This window comes from Lepidochelys olivacea (genome assembly GCF_965140295.1).
Source record: "Lepidochelys olivacea isolate rLepOli2 genome assembly, chromosome: 9".
NCBI lineage: Eukaryota > Metazoa > Chordata > Testudines > Cheloniidae > Lepidochelys > Lepidochelys olivacea.
Window position 1 is genome coordinate 47,759,619 of NC_140419.1, and position 25,859 is coordinate 47,785,477.

The window sequence follows — 25,859 nt, forward strand, 5'->3', positions numbered from 1 at the left end:
AAACAGAACAAAGGGACCTTCAAACGTGACTGGAAAGAGAATCTCTGCTTTAAATCATAATATGGATTGTGTGATATCTGCAAACTCAGGGGGGTAAGGAGCATTCACTTCCCTTTCTCAGGCACTCAATAAGGATTTGTACAGGACACTTCAGACACCATTAATGACTTTGGCTCTCTGAGCTTCCATTATTGTTCAGAACAGTTTGTGACCCTCATCTGAACTAAGTGGATGCCAACAGAGGGCCTCTCTCCAAGTCAGGACTGCACTCCTTTGGCTGAGCAGAGTGTGATAGTGAATTTGGCTGAGCATTGATAGTGAATTTCTCTCGGGCCCTGGAAAAAGTGGTCTCTTATCCATCAGATATGGAGTATGCAAGTGAAGCAGTATTTACTAGTCCTGGATAAAACCAATATGACAGAGAATGAGCTCAGCTCTAATCCCAGCAGGGCACATTTCCTTTAAATCCCTGTCATTTTCAGGCTGATCCAGTTTGCACAGATGATGTCTATAGTGCTGAGTCTTTTAATCCTCATTAGCACAGAATGTTGCACATGGCCTGCGTGTCATATGTATTAAGCTCTACATCAGAATACAGCACACAGTAACGCCTCCAGGCTGTAATAATTACTGCCATTCTCTCCCACTCTTCCGGTGATTTGGAACAATCTAAGGAGAGCTTGACTCATACCCTGCGTTAGAACTAGGCACTTACCATACGATTCATCACTGTCTGAAGACTTAATGCTAATCAGGATGTGCTGGTCCAGCAGGTACTCCGGGTCTGAAATAATCGGAGTCAGCTGCAAGGACAAGCCCACAGGGGTCAATACAGTGGAGAGGAAAGCACACAGAAATAAAGTTCGCCCTTTGTACCTGGGCCCAGACTGAGCAAGGCTCAACCAGACAGGGCCCTGAGGATTCCTGCCAATTTAATGCACAACCCAGCCCTCTTCAATGATGTTTGAAGATGTAAGATTGAACACAAGCCATTTCTAAAGTACCCCCTTCCCAATCCCAGGGGGGAGGCTGCACATCAGACATTTACACCCAGCACCACTGCAGTACTTCCTTTTGACTGAAAATCCCCAGGCGGAAGTGATTCGGAGCCTAATTTCAATCTGCTCCACACTATGTGGCTTTCACTCTGTTCATTTACTTTAAGATCATGGGGGTTGCCCTCCAAGGCCCGGCAGAGCATTCCCCAAACTACCTGGCCAGGCCAGCCTTTCTGAACTCAGCTGTTCTCCTCTTGGATTATCCACAAGGGTAATTCAAGGCTCAGTCTTGCCCAGCCGAAAAGTGCCACGGCTGCAGCTTCTCCAGCCCCTGCCAGTGCAAGGAGCAGAGGAACAGCGACTAGCCCAAAAACTGAATTTGCGTCTCTGACAATAGCACAGAATACTAGTGCTCGCCCTTTGATGGTCCTTTTGACACAGGCTTGCCCTCTGGTTTAGAAACAGGCAAATATTTTCTACCATATGCACCTTATTTTTTTTAAGAGGCCATTTCCTCCCTGTGTTGGAAAGAGTTCCACATTGGAAGAGTGGCACATTTAACCTGCGCTGAACAAAGAAAGCACTTTCCCAATCCGAATGCCTGGGCCTTTTTCAGGGATACCAACAACCACCATGGACTAGCAGGACAAAGGAAACATGGAAACTGGTAATCTTCCTGCTGCTTTCCAGGACGGAGCCTAGCCCTTGAAACCAATTTTTATATGAACAAAAGGTTTGGTTGCTGTTTATCAAACATGCAGACAGAGGATTTCTCTGAAATGGGTGTGAAAAAATATTTTCCACTTACCTTAGGAAGGGCCTCAATGAACTTCACCACCAGTTCCCCTTCATTCCCATCCTCATTTTCCCCTTCCTGGCTCTTCACAAAGGCTGCAAAGAGTGATGCAAAAGGAAATCATTGGCCAGGCAAGAAAGAGACCCCCCCACAGCAAGAACTCAGTAGCAAAGATGCCTTCAGATGCTGGATCCCAAAAGGACCTGCTCTAATTTTTCCTCTTTGGGCACAAGATTTTGAAAGCTCTGGGTTGCTTGAGGGCTGGACCTTGAGGGAATGCTTCCCTAGTAAATTTTCAAATGACCTTACTGTGTAATCGTTAAGTGATTTTATTTTACAGTCAAACTTGGTATTAAAAGACTCAGTACAGGCATGGACAGGAAGGTAAGAACATGACAGCTCTTCCCACACCACTCAAGATAGCATACTTTTGAAATTCTAATTTAAGCCTGGTAATACGCTGTTTCCATAGAAATTTATGCAAATTTTGATGCAGCCAAAAAATAATCTTTTCTGGAACTGTCTTTGACACAGCTCTCTGACATGAGGATAATGTGATGAAGCATACAGCACAGGCATGCTGTCCCACTTACAAGACCGGCCCTGCGACGGGGAATAGCGTTAACAAACACAGCATGGGCGTGTGGTCTCACATTACATGCTCAGCTGAGACTACAACCTTGTAGCTGTGGAATACAGGATACAATTTTCAGCACTGAAATGCAGAACTATTCACAGAATCATCTCAGTGGAGTTCCTTTCACTTTCATTTGATCCTCCCATTTATTCTGTTGAAACCATAGGAACCAATTAATTAATTAATTAATTTTTACTGAGAGTAGCACAAATATTAGTCCCTTTATTCTGAAAGCATACGATTACTTACAGCAGCAGCATGATTGGAAATATAATCAATGGAGTGTTCGCTAAGCAAAGATTTTCCTATCTGACAAGCGAGAACACCAAAGTTCTCTTGTTAAGAGAGACGAGCAGATTTCCAAATAAGACTGAAGAAAGAGAACAAGGAAGATCCTTGTCGATAACACATTATTACAGCTATATGGCTGCATTGCTCAGATTTTGTCAGTAACAATATAGAGCGACATACAAATCACAACATACCCGTAACATCCCCCGCCCCCTCTCTGCAGTCACACTAATAACCTACACGGCCCGTTTATTTTGATCAAAGTGAGAGGAAGGGAGCTGATCAAAATAAGCAGAGAACGTTGTAAGGAACAGAGGAGGAGACAGGGAGAGTGTTACTTTCTAAGCAGCTGGAGTGGAACTCAATGTAGAATTTGGTCTGGGACTTGGTCTTCAGAGTGGCACAGCAGCGCAGGAATTCTATCTGCCCCTGGGACTCTGTGTACTTGGAATCTAGAAAAGGGAAGGACGCCCATTCAGTTCCAAAAGAACACTAACAATTGCACATTTTCAACAAGACTCTCTCGGAGCCACGTTTCTTGTTCAATGTATGCAACACATTTATATGAATCTACATATTTCTTGCATGCCCCTACCCTTACTAACCATTCTTTGAAACAAACTGTGAGGTGACCCCAACTTCAAATGTAGCAAAGACAGGGCTGTGGTCACTGGTCATGATGTCACTGGTGCAGCCTGCCAACGAGAGGGGAAAGGCAGTTAATGCCACGGGTTTCTGTTCTGACCCAAAGAGATGACTGTAATATAATCGTCATTCAGTAGCTTGCCAGAAAAACATAATTGTGTCACAGTTGTAACTGTCTCTTCTAATCTATGGTATTTCTAAGTCTCCTCATCTTGGAATCTAGGCACAGTTATGTAAACCAGTGGTGTGCAAACTGGGGGATGGGAGGGGCGGCGCAAGAGATTCCCTTGGGGAGCATGAAGAAATTGGGAAATATCTTGCAGGTTCCAGCGGGATAAAAATAGAGTGGGTATTGCAGGGGCGAGACAGGAGCAGGATTAAAAAAATAGTCCTCCTGCATTGCAAACAACATGAATGTCCCAGCCAGCAGCCACCGCTCTCCAGCCGCCCAGCTCTGAAGGCAGCGCCCCCACCAGCAGCAGGGCAGAAGTAAGAGTGGCAGTGCTGGTCAGCACTGTCCTGATAAAATGTGTGTTATACGATTTCCCTCCATGATGTTATTAACACACGTTCCAAACTCCACAGCCCTGCCCAAACTGAGGTTGGCAAACAGGTCTCTCCTAGACAAAGGAATGTGTGCTTGCCTTAATTTGCATTTAAGCAGTAAACAGAGTCATCAAGTGGGGATGGAAACAAAGAAAGCTCAAACAGGTGAGAAAAAGCCAGAAGGGAATATCCCTCTACATAGATTCTGTCTCCTAGTTCCCAGCTAGAAATGTTTTCAAGAGGGGGACTGAAATGATAAAAAGGAGGGGCAAACACCCCAAGGGACCTCTCTCTCTCCTCCTGCCCATTGCATTCACTGCACCTGACATGACAAAGGAAGCATTCGTTGGACTCTGGGTGAGCGGTCCTGACCTACAGGATTTGGTCAGTAAGATTGCTGAAAGCATGTGGTGAGAAACTTTGCCTGAATCTGATATAGTTTGTTATGTTAGGCATTAGTAAATGCTTTATCTTGAGTTTTCTTGTAACCATTTCTGAATTTTATGCCTCATTACTTCTACTTTCTTAAAATCTCTCTTCACAGTTTATAAATTATTTTACTGTTTTCTCTAATCTAGTGTGTTTAAATTGAAGTGTCTGAATAACTATTTGAGACAATGAGCTGGCGTATTATTCCCGTTAAGGAATAATGGACTTACAATATTTTGTATTGTCCAGGAGAGGATTGTGTAGGACAGGACATACATTTCTGGGGCGGAAATCTGGGACTGGGGGTGTGTTGGGGTATAACCTGCCATATAACCAAGTCTGGTGAGGGCCAGAGTGTAACCCCTGTATGGCTGGCAGGCTGTAGCTACACACAGATACCCAGGGTGTAGCCTGCATGCTGGAAGGCTCTTTGTGAGTGGACCTGGTGGAAGCTAGTTCATCAAGGCATTGTAAGACACCCAAAGTTGCAGGGCAGGGGTAACACAGCTGCTCATTAGTCTGGGTTGTACCCTGGTATATCACAGTATCCCTGGTTCATCTTTGCAATATAAGCAGCACACCTGAAGAGCAAATCTAATGAGGAAGAAAATGGTGTAGGAACACAGCTCTGTTATTCCCCATTAGAGAACAATTCATGGCAAGGGATTCAGAACCGGATGTACTACACCTGTCTATAGCTGAGGGATGTTGGCTTGATGTTCTTAGGTTACATTGACATCCAGCAAATACAGTAGATGGAACACAAGGGGCCCAGATGCCAATTTTTCCAAAGTAACTTCATTTCCCAAAGCCACACTCTGAATTATCTGCGTATAATTTGCCCTCATGGTCACACCAGCCCATTTTGTCAGATAAGATTTCTGAGCACACCTTCTTCTCATCTGCATGGTGGGCATATTAGCACTGTACTCAGATGGTTGCATCTGGGTGTGATCAATGAGACCCCAGTGCCCAATATCCAGGGGGTTTTAAGGGCTCTTCTGGGATGCTCTTCATTTCTCCCCATACCACAGTGAACCTTGTTCTAGCTAAGAAAGTGTAAAGGTAACTCTCTTGGAAGCCCATCAGCCCTACTGTTAGCATCAACTGAGGGAGGAATTCAAGAGTGATGTAAGGAACTCCCCTGCACTGGTGCGGGGGATGCTGGAGTTGAGTCTATTGAGTGGAAATACAACATGCTGGCAGCAGACACAAGATTGGGCTGACTAGTTTTTAATGACTTTTGGGAGACTCATGAAAGGTGCCAGATTGATAGCACTGGAAAGTGAACTCCTCTGCTGTCCACAGGACAGCCACAGCACGAGCAGAGGCAACGCAGGCTTCCCCACAAGCTAGTGGGTCAGATTCTCAGCTGCTGCAAATCACCATCATTCCACTAACTTCACTGGAGCAAGGCTGATTTCCCGAGGGGAGGATCTGGCCCTCTGTATTTTAGCCAGGCTCTGGAAGCCCCACCTGTAGAGAAGAAAGGTAGTTCGGTCTTCAAGACCATTCAGTGGGTAGATTGCTGGGACTGCCAGTTGGGATGGGATTTACTCTTAAGTAGGTGCCCATCAAAGAATTGGATCAAGACAATCAACACATTTCACACTGCATTCTGTCCGGGTGGGCTTCTTTGCTGCAAACCAGTTCACTCAGACAATGCCCATAACGGTCTGGCATCAACAAGTATGGAGATCCTGCTGGTACCAGTGTTGAAAACCCTGGCTTGTTACTGCCAAGAGATTAAGGGTGTAGACTGGGATAAAATACAACATGGTTTCACAAGAGGTAGATTGTGTCAGACCAACCTGATCTCTTTCTTTGAGAAGATAACTGATTTTCCAGACAAAGAAAAGGTAATAGAACTAACCTACCTGGATTCAGTAAAGCATTTGATATAGTTCCACATGGGAAATTATTAGTTAAATTGGAGAAGATGGGGATTAATATGAGAATTCAAAGTTGGGGAAGGAACTGGTTAAAGGGAGGACTACAATGGGTCATGCTGAAAGATGAACTGTCAGGTTGGAGGGAAATTACTAGCCTTGGAACCAATCTTATTTAACATTTTCATTAATGACTATGGCAGAAAAAGTGGGAGTGTGCTAATAAAATCTGCAGATGACACAAAGATGGGAGGTATTGCCAATATTAAGGAGAGCTGCAATATCATACAAGATTTAGACGACCTTGAAAACTGGAGTAATAGAAATGTGATGAAATTTAATAGTGCAAAGCGCAAGGTCATGCACTTAGGGACTAAAAACATGAATTTTGCTATAAGCTGGGAATGTATCAGCTGGGAGCAAAAGAGGAGGAGAAAGACCTAGGTGTATTGATTGATGACAGGATGGTTATGAGTAACCAATGTGAAGTGGCTATGAAAAAGGCTAATGCAATCCTAGGATGCATCAGGTGAGGTATTTCCAGTAGAGACAGGGAAGAGTCAGGACCATTATACAAGGCCCTAGTGAGACCTCACCTGGAATACTGTGTGCAATTCTGGTCTCTCATGTTTAAGAAAGATGAATTCAAACTGGAACAAGTGCAGAGAAGGGCTACTAGCATGATAAGAGGAATGGAGACCCTACCTTATGAGAGGAGACTTAAGGAGTGTGGCTTGTTTAGCCTAACAAAACGAAGGCTGAGGATAGATATGATTACTCTCTATAAATACATCCAAGGGACAAACACCAGGGAAGGAGAGGAGTTATTTAAGTTAAGGGCCAATGTTGGCCCAAGAACAAATGGATATAAATTGGCCATCAATGAGTGTAGGCTTGGAATTAGATGAAGGTTTCTAACTACCAGAGGAGTGAAGTTCTGGATCAGCTTTCCAAGGGGAGTGGTGGGATCAAAAAAACCTAACTTGTTTTAAAACTGAGCTTGATAAATTTATTGAGGGGATGGTATGGGAGGTTGCCTACAATAGCACATAGCCCATTTGGAACTGGTAGTAGTAAACATCTCCAACTGCTGGAAATGGGACATTAGAGGGGAGAGCTCTGAGTTACTACAGAGAATTCTTTCCCAGGTGTCTGGCTGATGGGTCTCACCCACAAGCTCATGGTCTAACTGATCCCCATATTTGGGGTCAGGAAGGAATTTCCCCTAGGTCAGATTGGCAGAGACCCTGAGGGTTTTTCACCTTCCTCTGCAGTATGGGGCATGGGTCATTTGCTGGTTTGAACTACGGTAAATGCTGGATTCTCTGTAACTTGAAGTCTTTATTGCAGGAGTGGGTGGGTGAGGTTCTGTGGCCTGCAATGGACCGGAGGTCAGACTAGATGATCATGATGGTCTCTTCTGGCCTTAAAGTCTATGAGCTAGATGGTGTCATAACAAACCGTACAGTGTGGCCATAAGCTGGAAAAGAGACTAAAACCAAGGAAGGAGCATTTGTGCTGCAGCCATCTCAACTGTATTCTGCATATAAATGTATAACAGACTTCATTTTCCAGCTGTATACTGTGATAATCGAAGAGACATAACTCCAAATTGCATGGTTTATCATGTCTCTTCTGTGCTGAGAGCCTGGCAGTGCAAGGAGATCCTACAGATGCCCCTGTGAATCATTTCTGTTTCAGACCAATTGCTCTGCTATCTACAATCTGTTATCTACCCACCATAGGATTGACACACCACGTGCACCATGGGGTATGATTTCCAAAGCACTCGATCACACCAGGACGGCAAATTGAATTTCATCTGCAAACCAAAGGAGAACTGAGGTCAAGAAGAAGGGAAAGGACAAGTTCTTCTTAAGAAGAGGAGAGAGATCACTTGCCAAAGGGCTGTGTGCTTGTTCCAAATTATTGTTGTCCATTATTTGGCTCCTTTCAAAACAATATAAATTTTAATCCTAATTTGTGCAGGAAGTGGAGAGCGATTTTTAGGTCACTTTTCTCTCTGGATGCTATTTTCCCTACACTAGCATATATTTTTGAATGGAGAGGATTATATTTTAGTTACCACCTACCCCTGTTGCTTTCTGCTTGGTGTATGCATACTTCTCCCGGGTATTTCTTTCGAAACGGTAAGTTGGAGCAAAAGTGATCTCTTCTTCCTCTGGAACAGAGAGACAGCTGGTTATTGTTCTGACTTTAGGAAAGCTCTAGGCCAGGTAAGAAGCTCAATACTCCCCCGTCTCATCCTTGTAACATTGCTCTGGCAGAAAGAGTCTTTGATTGGCCACAGAAACATTAGGAGAAGGGTAGCGTTAGGAGTAGAAGAGTTCAGAAACTTACCAAATTGCAGAAACACCTTTTGATCCTTTTTCTCCATTAGAAGCTGGTCAAAACCCAGCAACTCTGGATACTGCTGCTGTTTGATCTTCTGGATAATATTCTCTGCTTCCTGGAAACAAGGAAATGTCAGAGTTGCAGAAATGCACTCCACCTTCTTACAAACACTCCCTTGCTAGTGAGCAGGCTATAACATGGGACATTTGTCCATCAAACGACCAACAAACAAAATATGAATGTATACCTGACCACCCGATTCCCATCAGCACCAGACATTCCTACAGTATCACCAAGTCTCGGGCCCATCAAGGATCTACCAAAGTTTTTATAAGGCTTGCCTGTTTCCTAAGTATCTGAACACCTGTTCTGACTAGGTCTAGGCCATTACAGAACAAATTGAGGGGCATAATGAATGAGCAGAAGGGTGTTCTGGTCATGGCATTCTCTCTTGTTGGCAGCAGGCTTGGTGCTGTTTTGGGAATGGTTATCATTGGAGAGAACTGGAGAATGACGTTATGCCAGCTGGCATCATTAGTAGGCCAATGGCTCATTAATCTCTGGAGAGGGGATATGGTGACAACTTCAGCTTTCTTCCAGTGTCTCTCTAATGTCTTTTTGCAAGGGGCCGTTAGTTGGGGGCCCCTTCTCCCACCCTTTCCCAGCTCTCACTCTCTTTTCCATGTCCCTCTAGATCAGAAGTTGACAACACCTTTAACACAATTGAAGGCACCGTCTGCCCCTTCAGGAATTCTTGTCTCTGCTTTTCTGAATAGAAAGGAATCAAGAGGGGCTGCTAACCGTTGTAGGCAGTTCCACGCGGTAGTTCAAGTCTCCCAGCCAGAAGACATGAGTAAAGCGGTGAGTGATGTTAAACGGACTCAGTTTCTTATCTCCCAGTGTCAGGAAGCGCAGAATGTTCACGTAGTTCTGGTTTCGCCTAAGAAAACAAGAGAGGGCTGCCTGCCGTACCCTGTGGCCATTGGGTGCCTCAGTGCTAGGGGCGGACAGAGACTGCCGCTTTCGCATGCTGGAGCCAGTCAGACTCAAAATACAGGAAAGATCCGGTTTTTAGCCATCGTTCTTTACACAACCCCACACTTCCACTTCACATAGACCCTGGTGACAGCTACGTAGCCCCTGAATGCTCAGGGATGCCCCGGTCAGGGAATTTGGGCACTGGCAACGGAAGAAGTTGCCAGTAATTAGTGCATTATCACTGCACCTTCCTTGGGAAAGGGAAACAAACTATAAAAAGAAACCAGGACTGTGCTGCTTCAGCAGTCAGAGACCCATCGCCAGGTGAGGGAGAATGCCCCCGGCGCAGGCACTCTAGGACAACAGCGCACTGCACCGGCAACCTCAGCAAGTCCTGGAGTAGGGGCAGGAGTGGACTTCATGCCATATGCGGCTATGGTGATTCTCAGGCGCTGCATGGTAGCCTGCTGGGGGAGGCACAATCATTTAGAGCAGCTCCTGACTGCTCCATTTTGTGCTGGAGGCTGTTTCTGTTTCCAGAGAAGCCTAAAATCAAAGGGGTGCAAAAGCTAGTCGAATGCCACTCTTGATCCCTCCGCAAGGCTGTGCGTTTCTGTGCTGTGCTTCCTGGCGGCCAGATACAGAATCTTACCCATCATTTTTAAACAAGACAAGAAATAAGAAGGTGCTTGGCTAGATTCTGGCAGCCACTCCAGACACTTGGAAATTTCCTTAATGGCAAGTGAAGCCCCGGCTGGCAGAGTTCCTGAACAGCAATTCTATGCCACCCCCTTGCTCGACCTAGACCTGATGCAGGGCATGTTCCCAGGAGAGCGGCAGCATGACCAACACATCTCTTCATCCCAGCTACCCTTAGCTGCCCAAATGGCTTCTTCAGGCTTCTCCAATTTACTCCAGGGACGGACAGGCCCCAGGGCTACAAAGCCACAGTCCCTTGGCTGTTGCGCGGCATACTGCTTGCCCAGACCGAAGGCTCCATTTCTCTTTGTTGATAATGTAACAGGTTGGGGAATGGGATTACCTACCAGAGACACATTTCTCTGCTCCACACTCGACCCCGTTGGGGCATCCTCTCCCACTGTTCCTTGCGACGTCCCTCAGCCTGGGAGTACTGGCCCATGATGATACCATTAGCGTACCTCCACTCTTCACCCTCCCGGCCCTCTCTCAGTGTACCTCGGCCCACAAAGGAGACAGTGCCTCCTGCTGGCACTAGGGAAATATTTTCACTCTCCACATTGTGCTTGTGCAGAAAAACCTCCCAATTTCTCTCTAGACAGTGCAAATCATCAAGCTGTTTCCACGACATACAGTGGCAGCTCCTCAGGCTAGGCCAAGTGGGCCATGCCTACACTGCTTTGGGTAAAATATGTGGGATATCTCTCCACAGCTCTGAGAACATCTTTCTATTTCCTCTGCCCACTTGCAGATGCCAGCAGCTTCCACTTCTGGTAAAGCCGGGTTTACTGACCAAATGATAATGCACTGACCAGTGTTCCCTCTAACTTTTCCCATCCACGTGTGGAATGAATTCTGTTATTGCACCAATATGTGATACATCACCTCCATATTGGTGCACATAACAAAATTCATGTGGCGGGATGGGGCCAAGGGGTTTGGAGTGTGGGAGGGAACTCATGGCAGGGGCAAAGGGTTGGGGTGTGGGAGGGTGAGGGCCACCCGCTGGGGGTGTGGGATCTGGGGTGCGGGTGGGGATGAGGAGTTTGGGGTGCAGTGGTGCTCCCCGGGACTACGGTGTGGAGAGAGAACTCCCTCCAGCTCTCTCTACCTGCAGTGGCACCTGGGCTGGGGGGGAAAGGCACCTCTCCCACAGCTGTGGCAGGTCAGGGCCGGCTGGGTTGGGGCCAGGGGAGGAGTGCCTGTCCCCGGCCATGGCAAGTTCAGATCAGGGCCAGGGGAGGGGGTGCCTGTCCCCCAGCTGTGGCAGGTTTGGGGCCGGGCTGGGTTGGGACTGGGGGCTGCAGCAGGTCCAGGGCTTGGGGAGAGGCATCTCTCCATGCCACAGCCCTGAGCGCCTGTGCGGTGCTTAATAAGCAGCTGCGTGGCCACGCAGCTTAGAGGGAACTTAGGCACTGACTGGGGTACTCAGCAGCTTCTAGTCTGGTGAGCCAAAGCCGCATTCACAGTGAACATATAATAGATTTTAAGGCCAGAAGGGACCCTGGTGATCATTTAATCTGACCTCCTCCATAGCACAGGCCAGAGAACATCACCCAGCAATTCCTAACATAAGAACAGCCAGACTGGATCAGACCAATAGTCCATCTAGCCCAGTACCCTGTTTCTGACAGTGGTTGGTGCCATGTGCTCCAGAGGGAATGAACAGAACAGGGCAATTAGTGAGTGATCCATCCCCTGTTGTGCAGTCCCATCTTCTGGCAGTCAGAGGTTTAGGGACACCCAGAGCATGGGGCTGCATCCATGACCAATTTGGCTAATAGCCACAGATGGACCTATCCTCCATGAACTTATCTCATTCTTTTTTGAGCCAGTTATACTTTTAGCTTTCACAACATCCCCTGGAAATGAGTTCCACAGGTTGACCGTGGACATCAACACCTGCACTTGAAAGACAATGACATATTTCACCTGTGTTTCTTTTCACTTCCTGAAGTCAAATGGCTGTTAACAAACCCTAAGGAGGTTCCATTAAACATGAATGATACTCCCACAGCTCCTTTATTGCCTGGGAAAAACAAGAGGCAAAAAACATCAAGAAATCAATCCATCTCCAGGCTGAGCAGTAGAAAGATAATAAAGAACATGACACTTCTGAAGTGAAATGGGGGATGGGGTAGAGGGAGAGGGAGAGGCAGACTTAATCAGTGCAGGAAGAATTATCATGTATAGAAAAATGTTCAGGGAAAGTTTTTCGGAAGAAGGCAAAATAAATAAATTTTAAGAAAGCTAATTTAATTTCCATCTGCAACCCGGAAAGGGGAATCCCTCCCACTCAGGCTGAAGTCTTTACTGGGGAAATTTATGAGCCCAGGATTGAGTAGAAAGACAATTTCCCCCTCCCACCACCCACCCCCAGGTAAAGTGGTGTCCATGTTGGTGGAGGCAAGTCTATCTAAGCAGGGCTAGGATTCACAGTGCCAACTCCATGGGTGCTCCATGGGTGCTCCAGAAAAAAATTAGCGGGTGCTTAGCACCCACTGGCAGCCAAGCTTCCTCCCCCAGTGCCTCTCGCCCACCAGCAGCCCTACTGATCAAGTCCTCCCCCACCCCCAGCCCCTTCTGCTTCCTGCGATCAGCTGTTCCACAGCGTACAGAAGGCGCTGGGAGGGAGGGAGGGAGGGGGAGGAGCAGGGACGGGGCACACAGAGGCAGGGAAGAGGCAGGGGGCGGGAAGAGGAGGGGTGGGACTTGGAGGACGGGGTGGAGTGGGGGTGGGGCCTTGGACAGAGCTGGGGGTTGAGAGGACGTCAGGGTGCCTATGCTGGGATTCATATATGCCTGGTTGGGGAAGACCAGGGTCACTTCAGCATGACGCAAAGTAACCTTTCTGAGAGAGAACTGTTCATTTCAAGAGTCCCCGTGGGCACAGAGTGGATGACGCTCTGATTAGATTTGCTTCTGTCTCCTTACCCAGCGTGTTTGCGATTCCTGTCTTCACGTTGTCTGTGCAGATGTGACTTATCCGGTTCTCATGTTCTGGCTTGGCCAGAACGACAATCCTGATGTTCCAGAGTGTATGGATTGCTATCTGTCAGGGGATGGGAAACTGATGGTTATATCATGGCACAGAGACACCGGACACATCTGGTGTGTCCAAGGCTTTCCCAACCTACTTGGACTCACTGACTCAGATTTTTCTTTGAGCGATGGACCCATGTTCTTAGATTGTGTGGGTGGGGAGAACATGCGCAATTCCAAGCATGCAGATATGCTCACATTAATCCCTAGATCACCTTGGTTACACAAAAGACAACTTTATTTGTTCACAGGCAAATTCTAAGAGCCACTTAGGGGCCCCATACACAGTGACCTTTCAGATATGATTAAAACTGTTCCTCACCCTCACTGAAACTCAGGAGTGGTCAAACTTGCTTCTAACACAGTTTAGTCAGTCCTAAACTTTATTATAACCTGGAATAAAAAGTGCCAGAGCTCACAGAGAGAGAGAGAATGAGGGCAGAGCAGTCTCGAAAGATACGCCAATAATTTTAAAATGTTCTCTTCTTAAGAGGGACATTCCCATGGCAGTGGCCTAATTGCAAGTAAGTGTGCTACTGTGGGGGAGGGGGTGAATCCAAGGCCAAGATCCATCCTTCATGCCCCAGCTGGAAGGCACTGGGAGCACTGGGGCTGGCTTTGGGCTCAGACTCGGCATAGGGCATTGCTGGGAGCAGTCCATCTAGCTGATTCAAGAGTAATGGAGTCCATAGACATGTTCAGTCCCCTCTCTGTCAGCAGGATGGTCCCAGCAATGTGGCGCTTCGAGAGCAGGGAGGCGTGGGCCTGGGGCTGGTTATTCCTGTGTCTCTCCTAGCTGCTAGGGGAGTGTGCTATCCTCACTTTGCTCTGAGCTGACATGATTCCTCACCACTTTAAAGCTGATACTGGTGATTTCCTGCAAGGATTGTCTTAGAACTTCCAGCCATTCCTTCTCCCCTTGGGGGTCCTCCTGGGTGCCAATGACATAAATGTCATGGGGGATGTAGTCAGCGGAGTCATCCCGTGTCTTTCCCTGCCCCTTGGAGAGAAACCAGGATGTGATCTTCTTTGGGGGAGGAGCAGCACCTTTAGCAGCAAATCCAAAACCACAGTGAATCAAAACACTTGCAGTCAAAACCTCAAGGCTATACACAGCACATGAATAAAAAGGCACACAAACCCACAGAGCTATGCACACATCCAGGGGGAGACAATGGACTTTATGCCCAAATGACGTACTATGGGCCAGATCCTGCTTTGTGCCTGGCAGAGGGGATGCTATAGGGGATGGAGTTGGTGCTATGCCTCCTCATTCCTGGGGAAAAGGGGGCATTGGCAGGAGCATCTCTGTACTCTGACAATTCCCATCTGTTGGAGCTGCCCATGGAAGCCACTGGCAGCCAGCTCTCACTGGCTATTCGGCTCGAGGCTGGGACATTCCAAAGACAGCCCTGAGTTCATTGTGGCTGCAGCTGAGGATCAGGGTCTGTGAGATTAATGGCATTAACCTATCAGCTCACATCCATCAGAACAAACGTACATTCCCCAAATGGGAAAAACAGATTCATTTTGGGTTCCCCAGACAAAGAGCCCTGCTATTAAATTCTCTTTTCAATCCCAAGATGGGTGGTTTCTCCTAATCAGATGCAGAAATAGCTGGAGTGCAGTGACTGGACACTCCCCTTTCCCCCGACCATGGTCACATTGGCATTATGGCCCCTTTACGCTGGAGCAATGCAAAGGGGCCAAGGTGCATGCGAAAACCTGGCCTAGAGACTCAATTTCGCTCCTGTCCTAGTGGAACACAGTCCCTGTGAGCAAGTCCCTTACTGAGTGAATAGGAAATGTGGCGTCCAAAAGTCCCCACGTTGAAGCAGGCCAATGTCAAGGTCGAGATAAGTGTCTGGAGGAATGTATGAAGGACTAGATGAGAAGGCAGCACATACCCATGTTCCAGGTCCCAATGAAGATGGTGATCATGTCAGGCTCTGGTTGCTCAGAGTGTTTATTCTTCATCTGCTGCAGAAGCTGGCAGAACCCTTCTCTTTTCTACACCCAGAGGAACAGAGAGACAGCTAATGAGATGGCTGTCTCGTTAGCCAGAATCTCAGCTTCTTCTGAAAGAACTAATTGAATAGGAAAGTGCCCAGAATATCTAAAGGGCAGATCAGCCTTATCTCTACTAGTCTGCAGGGAGGTTGCTTTGTTTATGGTACCTTCTCAGGAGAAAAGGTGTGTTGTTAGGATGTGTTAACTAGAGTGTTCCAAAAGCCTAGTGGAGACAAGGCAGTGTACTACTCTGACACGTGTTAAACTGGTCAGGGTAAAGACTGGCACATGGTAAAGGCAGTGTGCTTTGTCTGCACTGGAGTTTCCAAACACGGAAGCTAGCATGTGTTACATCACACCCTGATATCCTAGTCGAGACAAGTGGGATTCAAGGCTGGTGAACGATTCTGGTGTAACTGCTCCGCGGTTGACTCCTGCCTTTGCCAGCCATTGAGCAGCCAATGAATGGCGCAGTCCTAATCTGCCTCCTTCCCTTTCCCAGACCCTCATTGATATAGCAGGGGTTATTATTATACTGTTGCTGAACACGTCGCCCATTCTCTCCTGCATTCTCTGGATGCTCTCACATTATATGATTAATCTCATTTATGCAGAGCAGATTAAAATCCTATAAATGCCCTGGTTAGTCCTCTGCCGAGGCTCACTGCCCTCAGGCCCATCCTGGTGCTCCTGGGATAAAGTGAGGAAAGACGTTGTCGTGTACCTTAGAGTCAGCAAAAACATATTCTTTCCGCTGTGTTTTCTCTCTTTCAGTCTCCAGTACGATCACCAGTTTGTTAGGGAACTTCTGGGACTTGATGAGCTGCAGGACTAAGCAGAGGTGGGCTGTCAACTTCAGAAACCAGAGACCCAGAAACTGTATCTGCAGAAACCAGAGAAATCCTCCTCTGCTCACTAGAACTGGCTGCCGGAAGCAGCATGCTCCAAGAGATCACTCATTCTGAACTCTGAGGCTCTCTTTGCCCTGCATTGGGAGACCCCCGCTAAGCACACATTCCTGTCAATTCTGCCTCTGAAAAAGGGTGTTATACAGAGCCTGGAACCAAAAATATGACAAAGATGGTTGCAGTAGCTTCGGCACTGAGACCGACCGACAGTACTTCAGCTATAACAACTGTTCCTGATGTGCAGGGACTGCAATTGTTGCTAGGCCTCTATGGGACACACGGGGGAAGGAGGAGAGCTCCTTGTGCAGCAACACCAGGGACAATCTGGTCCTTTAAGTCTGGCCATTTCTCAGCGTTTTGATTAGTTCTGTTTGGCTGGTCAGGGTAGTAGTCTCAGAGAGCTTTTGGAATGGATCAGCAGAAACAACATGCAGGTGCAGTCAGCAAGAGACTTTCCTCCAGGGATTACATTTATACCCTGAACAAGAGTCACAAATAGCTCCTCCTGCCTGGTGTTCAACCCAACCTCGTGCCCTTTCTGCATCCCAAGCAGACAATTTATACTCCTTCGTCTGAGCATCTGTGGAAGAGAAGGTGAAAGCCAATCTGATGGCGGAGATGGTTCGGTCCCATGTACATCAGCAGCTAAGCAATTCTGAACCCCAGCTGGGGAAAATCAGCTGTGGAGGTTTAGCTCAAAACTATGGTCAGCAACGGGTTGTTTTCCTCATGAGGATGGAGCCTGAGTTGATAGTTCTGCCTCTGCTAATCTCTGCAGTGTTTGGAGTTAGAGGCTAGAGGGGAATTAGAAAAATAGCTTTTCCCTAATAAAAATCTTTCACCAATTGTTTTAGCAGGGACCTAACCAGGGATAAAGAGAACCATTTTAAATAGGCCTTCACAGCAAACAAACAACTACCACCGCTCTCCCCTAATGATACTAACACCATGGCGACACTTCAGGTGCTACAGCGGCTCAGGTGCTATGGCATTGTGTAGGTTACAGCGACCAAAGAGGCTTTTCTGTCACTGTAGGAACTCTACCTTCCCGAGCAATAGCAGCTAGGTTAACGGAAGCATTCTTCTGCCAGCCTAGCTGCATCTACACCAGGGATTAGGTAGGTCTAGCTACAGCACTCTGGGGTATGGATTTTTCACACCCTGAGCGCCATAGCAATGTTGACCTAAATTGTGCAGACCAGGCCAAAGTAACAAACATGACAGCAGTACAAACAGCCACTGGCTGAGCACTGATCTTGAGAGCAAGAACACTAATGCCTTCTCAAGACCTCGCTTTTCCAAACAGACCCTTTTGTGGGTGCAGCATACCTAGGAAAGAGATGGACTCACACCAGTTTTGGCCTAACATCTCTGAGATGTTTATATCTTTGCGGCTTACCTCCTTGATCCATACTAGGGCAGAAATTGGAAATACCTTTGATCAAGGGATGCTGTTTTCCTTGCAGACATGCTGCCATTGTCTTAACTTAACTGAAAGCCATGGGATTGTAAACTAACTCTCAGAAAGAGCCATTTACCACAGCATTGACTTCCTATTCACTGAAAACTGCCTTGGAGACAAGCGATCTAGGTTTACTGATGCCTTGCAGTAGAACCAAACTCTCAGCATAACAGACTAATATACACATTGGACCAAACCTTGCTCCCACTGAAGTCAATGACAAAATTCCCACTGGGATCTAGAGGACTAACCCCTTATTTGTGACTCAGGGCACCTTACTTTTCTTATGGTTATAAAACTTGTCTTCAGGACCATCCTTGGCTTTCTTGATAATCAATTTCCCCATCTCCACATCAACTTTGAGGTGTATTTTCTGGGAAATTCCTAGAGAATCTGCTTTCACCTATTGGAAAAGGGAGAGATTTTTCATAAGCCATTTTTCTAAACTTCAGTCAATTGTACGAGGAAAAGCAATACCTAAATCAATGCACAGAGAAACATCTGCATGGCCTGACCCACTTACATCACTCCGAACAGAGAGCTTTAAGACATGGCCCCTACTACAGTACCATAGAGCACCCAGGGACTCCAGGCACTGAGATATAACTGTATTATCTCTACTGTAGCAGAGCACAGTATCCAGAAACTTAAGACATCGAGACATTCCTACATGTCTTGTGTTCTTCTGTAATACAATAAGCATTGCTGACAAAGTCTATTTACCTCAAAGGTTACAGGAGGGATGAGAGAACGCCGATGTGTTGAATCAGGACCTTCAATCAACAGTGTTTTCACCTGTAAAATTTCATGCATATGGGTATCTATTTGGTGACTCTACACTTCACTTGAGGGGGATCAGAGAAGGAAGTAATAAAGGCATTGCAGGAGAATTCTTATTACAGAGATGGATTTCTCTGAGCATGAAAGGAGCATAAATAAAGCCAGAAGCAGATAGGAACACAAGATAATTATAAATCTCTACCTTTTCTTCAGCCGAGGACAGCAAAGAGATCAGCTGATTGAGCTTCAACACAACATTGACTGGACTGGCTTCCCCAAGCAACTGGTAACAACAGCATTAAAAAAAGAAGAAGAAGAAGAAGAAAAAAAAGAGAGAGAACAATGAGTACCAGACCCAAAGAAGCTCATAGTTCACACCACCTGCCAGAAACAGCTGTTAGCAGCAGTGTGTTTTACATCATCAAAGTTTAATCCATAACGTGAAGCGCAGCGGCACAGAATGTGACTGAACATGCAGGAAAGTTGGGCTGGTGGGAGGACAACCTTGCCAATCTGGTACATAGGTCAGAGGCTGGACATGCAGAGGAGTTGGATGGTTGATGATAGAAAGACAGATTTGTATTACTGGTCCATGGGTTGAACATGCAGATTGGACTACTGGTTTTCTGGGCCGCAGGACGGAAGAGGTTGGACACAGGATTGAGGTGGTTTGATGGAAGGAGGGAAGCATTTGTCACAAAAAGACACTGACCATCCAGAGGAATTAAGCTGATGGAAGGAAAAATTTGCAATTCTGGGTCACAGGTTGATAGAGGTTGGAAGTAGGAACGACTGAGGCACTTTGCTGCATTCTCTCTTTGGGACAGGGGTATGGGAGAGGATGGAGAAGACTATGAGTTAGCTGAATCCGTGGTTAAATAACTCACTGTGTGCCCAGTGCACTGCAGCCAGAAACAGGCTAAAGAGAACAAAAGTGTTAACCAATCATCTAAATTCATGGTCATTGTTGTGTCCCAAGCTCAGAAAGTCCTCCCTCCCCCGCGTCTGTGCCTGACAGAAACTATCACTCCTCCGTGGCCACCTTTCCCCGCTTCTTCCAGTAGAACTTACTTGAGAACGTTGATGGATACCAGGGGGCAGCTGCTGGTCAAAAACCTTCTGGATGGACTCCAGGGAAGGGAGAGTCCGAGACGCCTCACTGAGAATACAAAGACATGTCAAAGGACAATGCAGGGTTTGTGTGGGGAACCTGGGGCAAGGTCACATGGGGCAATGAAAGAAGGATAAAGCACAAAACCAGTTAATGATGCATAGTCAGTACGGAGTCAATGTGGGTGTCTACACTGCGTTAGGGGTATGAATGCAGCATGAGTAGACAGAACCATGCGAGCTTTAAACTAGCTAGTGCAGCTAAGAATAGCAGTGAAGAAGTAGTGGCACGGGCTTCAACCTGAGTATATCCCTAAGCTGCCCAGCAAGCTCCGACAGCCCACGCTGAAGCCCTTGCTACCACACCTATGCTGCTATTCATAGACATGCCAGCTAATTAAAGCTAGTGTGGGTATGCCAATCTGAGCTGCATTCACACCTTTGATTGCAGTGTAGACATACCCAGTGTGGTCAGTGCCAACCCTGAAAGATCAGGACAGCGCAGCAGGGTTAGGATGGCAGCTAATGCATCAGCAACAGCTCATTTGAACAGAACTCCTTACAGCTCCGGAAGCTGGGACAGCACAGTGAAGGAGGAAATACAAAGATATATTTTTCAACAAATGCAATAAGGGGACAAGTGGAACTGTGGCTGTAAAATGAACCAGCTTTAATTTTCTGAATTCAAATCAAGGGTAGGTTACAAATGAAATTAATTTAGTGAGCCCAGAGGATGCTTGTCCATCACAAAATCTTTGTATGAACTTGGCACAAATGACACTCTGCTAAAGACCAGACTTAGTACTGGCAGAGCAGCTAGGTCCTGCAGGTCAAGGTGGACATGGAGAATAATGCGACATTGTGCCTAATTAGTAGCCAGTACTAACAAGTCCCCTCATTTTCATAGGTACGAATGCACCAGTTTCTCCATCTAGTTCTCTGGAAAAGGCGCTACAGTGAGCATACACCTGCGGTCTCTGAAAATCGAGCTACTTATTTAGGTGCCTAAATATGTATTCAATGGCCTAAGCCAGGCACCCACATTTGAAATTTCAGCCTAAGTGACTTGGCAAAGTCATGCAGGAAGTCTGTGGCGGAACTGGGAACCAAGTCCTCCTAGGTTCTCAGTTCTATGTCACAAAACTGTTCTGTTTTGAACTTTTTAAGTTATCCTGTCCCTAAAACTCCCACTAACATCAGCGGACTTTGGTTCAGGCCCTATCAGAAAAGAGGTAGTATTAGAAGCTCTGGGAGAAGTTCTACTAGACAAACCACCTGGAAACAATTACAATATATCTACTTTGAAGCAATGTGCAGCACAGACCGTACAGTTCTGAACAACAGCAACCACAGAAAAACCCACTGCTTGGCCGTTTCTTATGTGAGAATGGCTCGCTCTGAGGCACTTTTCCATAAAGTGCAGCTTAATGTAACACACAGGTCAGACTTGGGGAAGAATGCAGAAGGGTATTTACTGGCATTTGTGCTCAACCAAACCACAAAGTGGTTTTAATTGCATTCACACCTCTTTCTTTTTCTTCCTTTGAACTGCTGTGTGAGTAAAATTTTATTCATGCGAATCTTCACAGAAGTGTCACGAACACTTCTGTCCATCTATATTTGCATAAGTATTGGCGCCAGAAGTGTTTGAGCAGCCATCTTAAAAGCTTCTTGTGGGAGTCATGCAATCAGAGAGCAGAAATAACACCATGTTTAGGTGACCGATCAGGTAGGGAATGATGAAGTGATTGCCTGAAACAGTCAAGCTGAACAGCTCACCCATAACTCGCACTGTGAAATATGTCCACCCAAACCCTGTAAGGAATTCTGAATGAGGAACACCTCCCCATACATCTGCAGGAAGATCCGTGGCTGTGCTGGCACAAAGTTCCCCTAAAGTTCCCCCTAAAGCTTTGCCCAGCCCCCTCTGAGGATACCCCCTGACTATGGGAATCTTTGGGAGAGGTTCAGCCACTGATCTTGCAGCCTCCGTGCTCCTGCCCATACCTCTGCTCCTGAGGCAGAGTACTTGGCCTGGGCATCTTTACAGCCTGGTGACCCTGGAGGCAAGTAGCAGCTGGTGCAGTTGAAAGCAACCTTCAGACTGCTCTAATTCATGCCAGGAACTGGCCCTTTGCTGAGCTGGCTAAGGAGTAGGGGAGGCAGGGGTGCAAAAGTTACTCTGCAGCCCTTCCCTGCTCCCCCTCAGCTGTGTGGAGTGCTCCTTAGCTGCAGCTCAGACGTTGGCCCTGCATTTCTTGATGGGTAACTCATGAACTGGAAAAGGACCTACGGTCACCAGTAAATTGGTCCCTTTGAACAGTTAGCCCAGTTCTGCCCATTACTAAGCTGTAAACAACCTTCTAACCCCCACCCCAAAGGAGGACATGCAGTTCCAGAAAACATCCCCTTTCCCTTGCTAACATTTGCAGTCACATCTTACCCACAGTCTGATGCCAGCACAGGCATGTATCAGCTAGTGGACATCAAAGAAAAGCTCTCAACCTTTAAACTGAATGCAGTGTCACGTGGGTCTGACAACAGCTATCCCCGGGCTATGTGCAGTGTTGATGTAGCCATGTTGGTCTCAGGACATTAGCAAGACAAGGTGGGTGATGTGATATCTTTTACTGGACCAACTTCTTCTGGTGAAAGAGGCAAGCTTTTGAGCTGACACAGAGTTCTCCTTAAAGTCTTCAGGTCACCCAAAGAAGAGCTCTGTGTCTGTCAAAAGCTTGTCTCTTTCACTAGGAGAAGCTGGTCCAGTAAAATATATCATCTCACCCATCTCTAAACGATGTGAGATTAGAGGGGGCTAGGGAGGGACATTATACAACTAAAGATGGGGCATTAGTGCCAATTGAGCCTGCGATTTGCAATTTTTCCCCTCCCCAAGGCTTTGTTAAAATAAAATCCAGTTATGAAAAAGAAAACACAGCTGCCTGAGAACAAGCTGCAGATTTCAGGCTGAATCCCACAATGCAGCTGGGAAAGAAGCTGAGGTGAATGAAGGCTAAAATTAGGTAATGTCACTGAATAAATTAAATTTCTGCATCTTGAAAGGGGGATTCAGCTAGAGAGGCTGCAAGCTACAGCAGAGATTAAGGGAGCTACATAAAGCAAGTAAGTGCCCAGGTATTTGAAAATTAGTAAATTATGGGAGAACGCTAGGTTCTATGGCTAGAATGCACACACTCCTGAGAAAATCTGATCTGCAGGAAAGCGGTTTATTAGAGAAAGCTGATTGATATGGAAGACAAAGAAGGAGAAATGGCCTCAAGTTATTAGGAGTTCACAGGATAATTGAGAAGGCAAATCCACTGAAATGAAATGATACCAAGATTATTGGTACAGATTTTGGCAGGAAATTGCAGGAGGGAGAAGAAATTGGATGGGATACCTCAAATCAATTCCATTTTCAAATAGCACAACAGCTCCGTGGGCTGATTTTGAAATTCTCTTATTACCTGAGCCACACAAACTCAGTGCCTGACTGGAATTTGATCCAAAGCCCATTGAAATCAGTGGGAGTTTTTCCACTGACTTCACTGGATTTTAGATCAGGTCCCCTCCATAAGAAAGAATCCTGCATTTCCATGTGGGAAATTGCATATGCAAATTGGGCAATTATATATATAATTAGACATCTCCATGTTGTGGGTGATTGCCCATGAAAAGAATTGCATTTGGTGCATCTCACCAATCGCACAGGTCTTTGAAAATCTGCCCAGTTAGACTAATTATATTAAGATGTCATTAATTCCCAGGATGACAACAGATTAGTCCATAAATATATACCACTAAACAAGGGGTGGAAGGTGGGGATAATTGTCTGTTGGTGCAACTCCACTGATGTCAATGGACTTTCACCAGTAGAGAATTTGGCCCGGTAATGTTTGAAGCGGGCACTAGATTTTCTGTGCCCTCTCACTACAAATGTTAAAGGGACACTGACAATTGGAAGAGCAGCTTTGATGCTTGAGAACATTTGATATCAGTAGGTTTTCTTTTTTAAGACTTTCTTATCCCCTTGAAGGGCGATGAGGGGTACAAAAACACACAGAGTACAGATAGCGATGAGTATAGCACAGAGTAGCGATGCATTCGAACTCCCTTCTGGGAAAAGCCAGCTTGGCCTTCATTGGAATAACAGCACAGCCCTATTTGAGGCAGTTTAGCAATGGAAAAGATTCAGTCCTGATTTTGCTGGCTGTGGGATCGCATTATTCAGGGTTTGCTAATAACAGAGCACATGAGACCTTCCCCACTCCGTGACTGTAGAGAACTGAAACCCAGCTGAGGGGCACAGAAAAGGAAGTGCTGGTTCTGCAGAATCATACCCCCCACTTCCCGACCTCCCTGGATCCTCTCCCTGGGGAGGGCTGGAGTCAGGCCAGAGAAGGGGAATGCACACTCAGCCAATCCTCATATGGTATAACTTGAGTAACTCCAGTCACTTCAACTGAGCCACACCGATTTACACCAGCTGGCCCATCCGCCTCCCCCCAGCTCTGTGCGAATTCTGTGGGAGCCTAGCTGCCAAGGAGCCAGTGTGGAAAAGGGTGCTGTGGGCCCCTGAGCCAGCATGGAGGTACAGGACCTCTCTGTTGATGGTCAGGCATCCAGATGCTCTCCCTGGGATCTGAGGGCTGAGCGCCTTGTTTGTTTCAGAATAGGGAGGAAGCTTGAGGAGCAATCAGATCCTGACTGGTACTTGGGCTTTTGCTGGGTATAGGTCAGTCTGGGCTCTGGATAGGGAAGGGGTACTTGTAATGGAAACCATACTGGAGTAGGGGCCTGTTTCTCTGCTCACTCCTCCTTGACAATGATTTCAATAAAATCATCCCAGGTTCTCCCTGCTGTAATTGAGAGGAGAGTCGGGGTTTGGAGAGAATAGTCATACAGCAATATGTGGGTTTTTTTATATACGACTTTTACTTGATGATTCTGGAGGTGCCATTTATATCTGTTCCTAAACTAATCCTATTCAGCTAATCCTTTAATGCATTTTGGCTTTGTTTCTTTCTAAACAAAGTATAAAATAAGTAATACTCTATTAACTGAAACCACCCCCAGGAAAAACTTACCTGCTATAGCTGTGTGTTTCAGGCAGATTTAATGTCCCAGGGCCAGAATCTCAGGTGGCATAAATCATCTGAACCTCACTGGAGCATGAGCATCTGGCTCCTGGCCTTTGACCCCATAGGCCATGAGACCATTGTCTTACTACCCGTTTTTAAGGATAAGCAGTTTTGCTGTGCTGGAAATATGGGTTCACAATTCAAATGGCACCTACCTTTGACAGTGTCATGACATTATATTGCCTTCTCTGAAAATTAGGCTCCAGTTACCTGAAGAGCCCTTTGCAGAGCACTGTGAGCAGTTTCTTCAGCTGGGGGAGACTGCTGGAGCCCATCTGCACCATCTCAAAGTCGCTAGTGATGTGAACTCGCAGATAATCCTGGATTAACTTTAGGTGTTCCTCAGAAACACTGTGAAAAAGACTGACGCAAGTAAGGAAACCAGCTGCCCCCCTACTGTCCCCAACCATCAGGCAGCTGAGTTTTGTCTGAAGCAGAAACCTCCACGGCTAAGACATACTCCTGTGTGGCTTGCCTTGTTCTTCAATGTCAATATTCCCTTCTAAGTGGTGGTGATGGGGGGAATGGAATTCTTAGACTTTGCCTGAGGATTCCCCACTGCAATAGGATGAATGCTGTCCTGGGGTGGGAGATAAGGAGTTGCAGTCGTGACTGAGAGGGAGCTATGGTGTGAGGGGAGTGATTAGTAGGTCTCCTGTAGGGTTGGTGTGTGGTGAAGAGGCTGGGGGCTGGCAGCCTGAGAGTGTTGGGGGAGCCAGGACTTTTGCTCTTGTCTCCATGGCTGACTTCTTCTTCGAAGCTTCTGCCTCAGACAAAGCCTGATTAGAATCTGAAAACAGAGGCTGGATGAGAGGCTCCAGTTGGGTCCTTAATGAGTGGGGATTGGCACCTCTACCCATGCTGAGGGATGAAGCAGTCAAAGTTTACTGGCTGTTTCATCCCTCAGCTAGTACAGAAAGTTCTGACTGGCTGCTCTTTTCCAAGTAGGCAGATGGAACAGCGAAGGCAGCCAATCAAAGTAGATATCTCCCAGCTTGCCACCTACCCAGTCAGCCCCCTGTCCTACCTCCCTGACAGAACACCAAATTAGCTTCCCTTTGCTGTAACTTGCTCCCTGAGCCCTGGCCCATAGACACATGTCCTGATTTTTAACACTGAGGATCTGGTCACCCTAGATGTAAC

General features: G+C 46.7%; 1 protein-coding gene across 4 annotated transcripts in view; it reads right to left on the bottom strand.

The window, feature by feature from the left end:
• INPP5D (inositol polyphosphate-5-phosphatase D) overlaps nt 1–25,859 on the bottom strand; it is a 97,205-nt gene that overhangs the window by 14,587 nt on the left and 56,759 nt on the right. For all 4 annotated transcript variants that reach the window (XM_084638338.1, XM_084638336.1, XM_084638337.1 and 1 more), the window contains 18 exons: nt 24,927–25,067; nt 19,537–19,624; nt 18,668–18,748; nt 18,409–18,480; nt 17,965–18,088; nt 16,040–16,146; nt 15,213–15,315; nt 14,156–14,352; nt 13,198–13,315; nt 12,196–12,292; nt 9,388–9,526; nt 8,593–8,701; nt 8,325–8,413; nt 7,972–8,053; nt 3,328–3,417; nt 3,061–3,174; nt 1,807–1,889; nt 716–803 (listed from right to left, as the gene is read on the bottom strand). In XM_084638338.1, the coding sequence (XP_084494464.1) occupies nt 716–803; nt 1,807–1,889; nt 3,061–3,174; nt 3,328–3,417; nt 7,972–8,053; nt 8,325–8,413; nt 8,593–8,701; nt 9,388–9,526; nt 12,196–12,292; nt 13,198–13,315; nt 14,156–14,352; nt 15,213–15,315; nt 16,040–16,146; nt 17,965–18,088; nt 18,409–18,480; nt 18,668–18,748; nt 19,537–19,624; nt 24,927–25,067 (1,922 nt within the window). The remainder of the gene's footprint in view (nt 1–715; nt 804–1,806; nt 1,890–3,060; nt 3,175–3,327; nt 3,418–7,971; nt 8,054–8,324; nt 8,414–8,592; nt 8,702–9,387; nt 9,527–12,195; nt 12,293–13,197; nt 13,316–14,155; nt 14,353–15,212; nt 15,316–16,039; nt 16,147–17,964; nt 18,089–18,408; nt 18,481–18,667; nt 18,749–19,536; nt 19,625–24,926; nt 25,068–25,859) is intronic.